General features: G+C 61.9%; 1 protein-coding gene across 1 annotated transcript in view; it reads left to right on the top strand.

Moving 5' to 3' along the window:
* The first annotated feature begins 447 nt into the window (after positions 1-447).
* STARD10 (StAR related lipid transfer domain containing 10) overlaps positions 448-1,247 on the top strand; it is a 26,113-nt gene continuing 25,313 nt past the window's right edge. Inside the window, exon 1 of the mRNA XM_021704638.1 lies at positions 448-882. Within this exon, the coding sequence (XP_021560313.1) occupies positions 858-882 (25 nt within the window). The 5' untranslated portion in view covers positions 448-857. The remainder of the gene's footprint in view (positions 883-1,247) is intronic.

The raw sequence follows: 1,247 nt of genomic DNA, 5'->3' as shown, positions 1-1,247 counted from the left end.
GGTGAGGCTAGGAAGGAATTCTGATTCCTTCATTCCACAGATGGGAAACTAAGGCCCAGAAAGGATGGAGCTGCCAGAGCAGAGAAAGGAACCCTGGGGTGGGAGGAGGATGAGACCTGGGTACTGGATAGGATGGCTCTGTACTCACTGTGTGACACTGGGCAAGTTAGCTGCCCATCCAGGTGAGCTCCCATGGGCCCTCCCTGCCTCTCTGCGGTCACAGGCCAGTGGCTGGTGCGAGTCAATGCTCAGCCTTGGGCCATCCGCCACACTCATTCCCGCCTGGCCTCAGAGAAGTTGAACTATTGGCCTCAGTTCCTAGGAAGTGGCTGGAGGCAGGCCTGGCACTAGGACCCAGGGGGGGCAGATGTCGGCCTCCCAGGCTGGAGGGGGTGGCTGGAGTGCTGGTGGAGGTAACGCCACTCCCCCCTTGGCTTTGGAGCTCCGGCCAGCTCTGCCCGGGGAGGGACAGGGGAGCCCCAGACTCTGGGGCCAGATACTCTTGAGAGCCCAGTCTAGTCCATGGAGGTGTGTGGGCAGGTGCTTGGGTGCTCAGGACAGGTGGTGGTGGACAGTGGCCAGAGTCCTGGGCTGGACGGGGGCCCTGGTTAAAGCTCCCAGCTGGGAGTAAGACTGGAGAGATGTTGCCCAAGTCTGGTCAATCTGGGAACCTTGAGGCTAGTGGGTTCCATCAACTTCCCCCTGGGTTTGCGAACCTCACTGGGAAATGGGTTAGAAGTGTGTAGGCTTGGTGTGCTTCGTGGTTGGTGGGGGATGCAAGTGAGTTGCTTTTGATTGTGGCGGGGGTGTGTGCCCATGTTTGGGTCTCTGGAGTGTCGTGTGGGGGTGTCTCTGGGATGTCTGGGGACAGCGTGCCTGTGTGTAAGTAGGTTGTTGCGGGGGTGTATAACTGTGCGTATGGGAGGGGGATGGAGAGAAGGGGCTCCTAATTAACTTCCAGAATCCCTCTTCAAGCACCTCAGAGCCCCCCCTCCCAGAATCCACTCTAACTTGGCCCCTTCCCGCCCCGTCCCCAACCCCGGGTTGAGGACTAGTCCTCCCCAGGCCATGTTCCCTCCCAGGGCGCGCGAGGGCGGGCGCTAGGACCCTGCGGGGCGGGGCGGGGCTCCGAGCTCCGTCAGCTGTAGCTCCACAGCCTGGAAAATACCAAGCCCCGGGGAGCGGAGCCCCCGAGCCCCCGAGCCTAGTCCGGAGGGAGGGAGGGAAGAAGGGAGGGGGCGCGCGGG

Source organism: Neomonachus schauinslandi, chromosome 11 (assembly GCF_002201575.2).
Source record: "Neomonachus schauinslandi chromosome 11, ASM220157v2, whole genome shotgun sequence".
Taxonomy (NCBI): domain Eukaryota; kingdom Metazoa; phylum Chordata; class Mammalia; order Carnivora; family Phocidae; genus Neomonachus; species Neomonachus schauinslandi.
The sequence above is the reverse complement of the archived record's forward strand: the minus strand, read 5'-3'. Positions and strand labels throughout refer to the sequence as shown.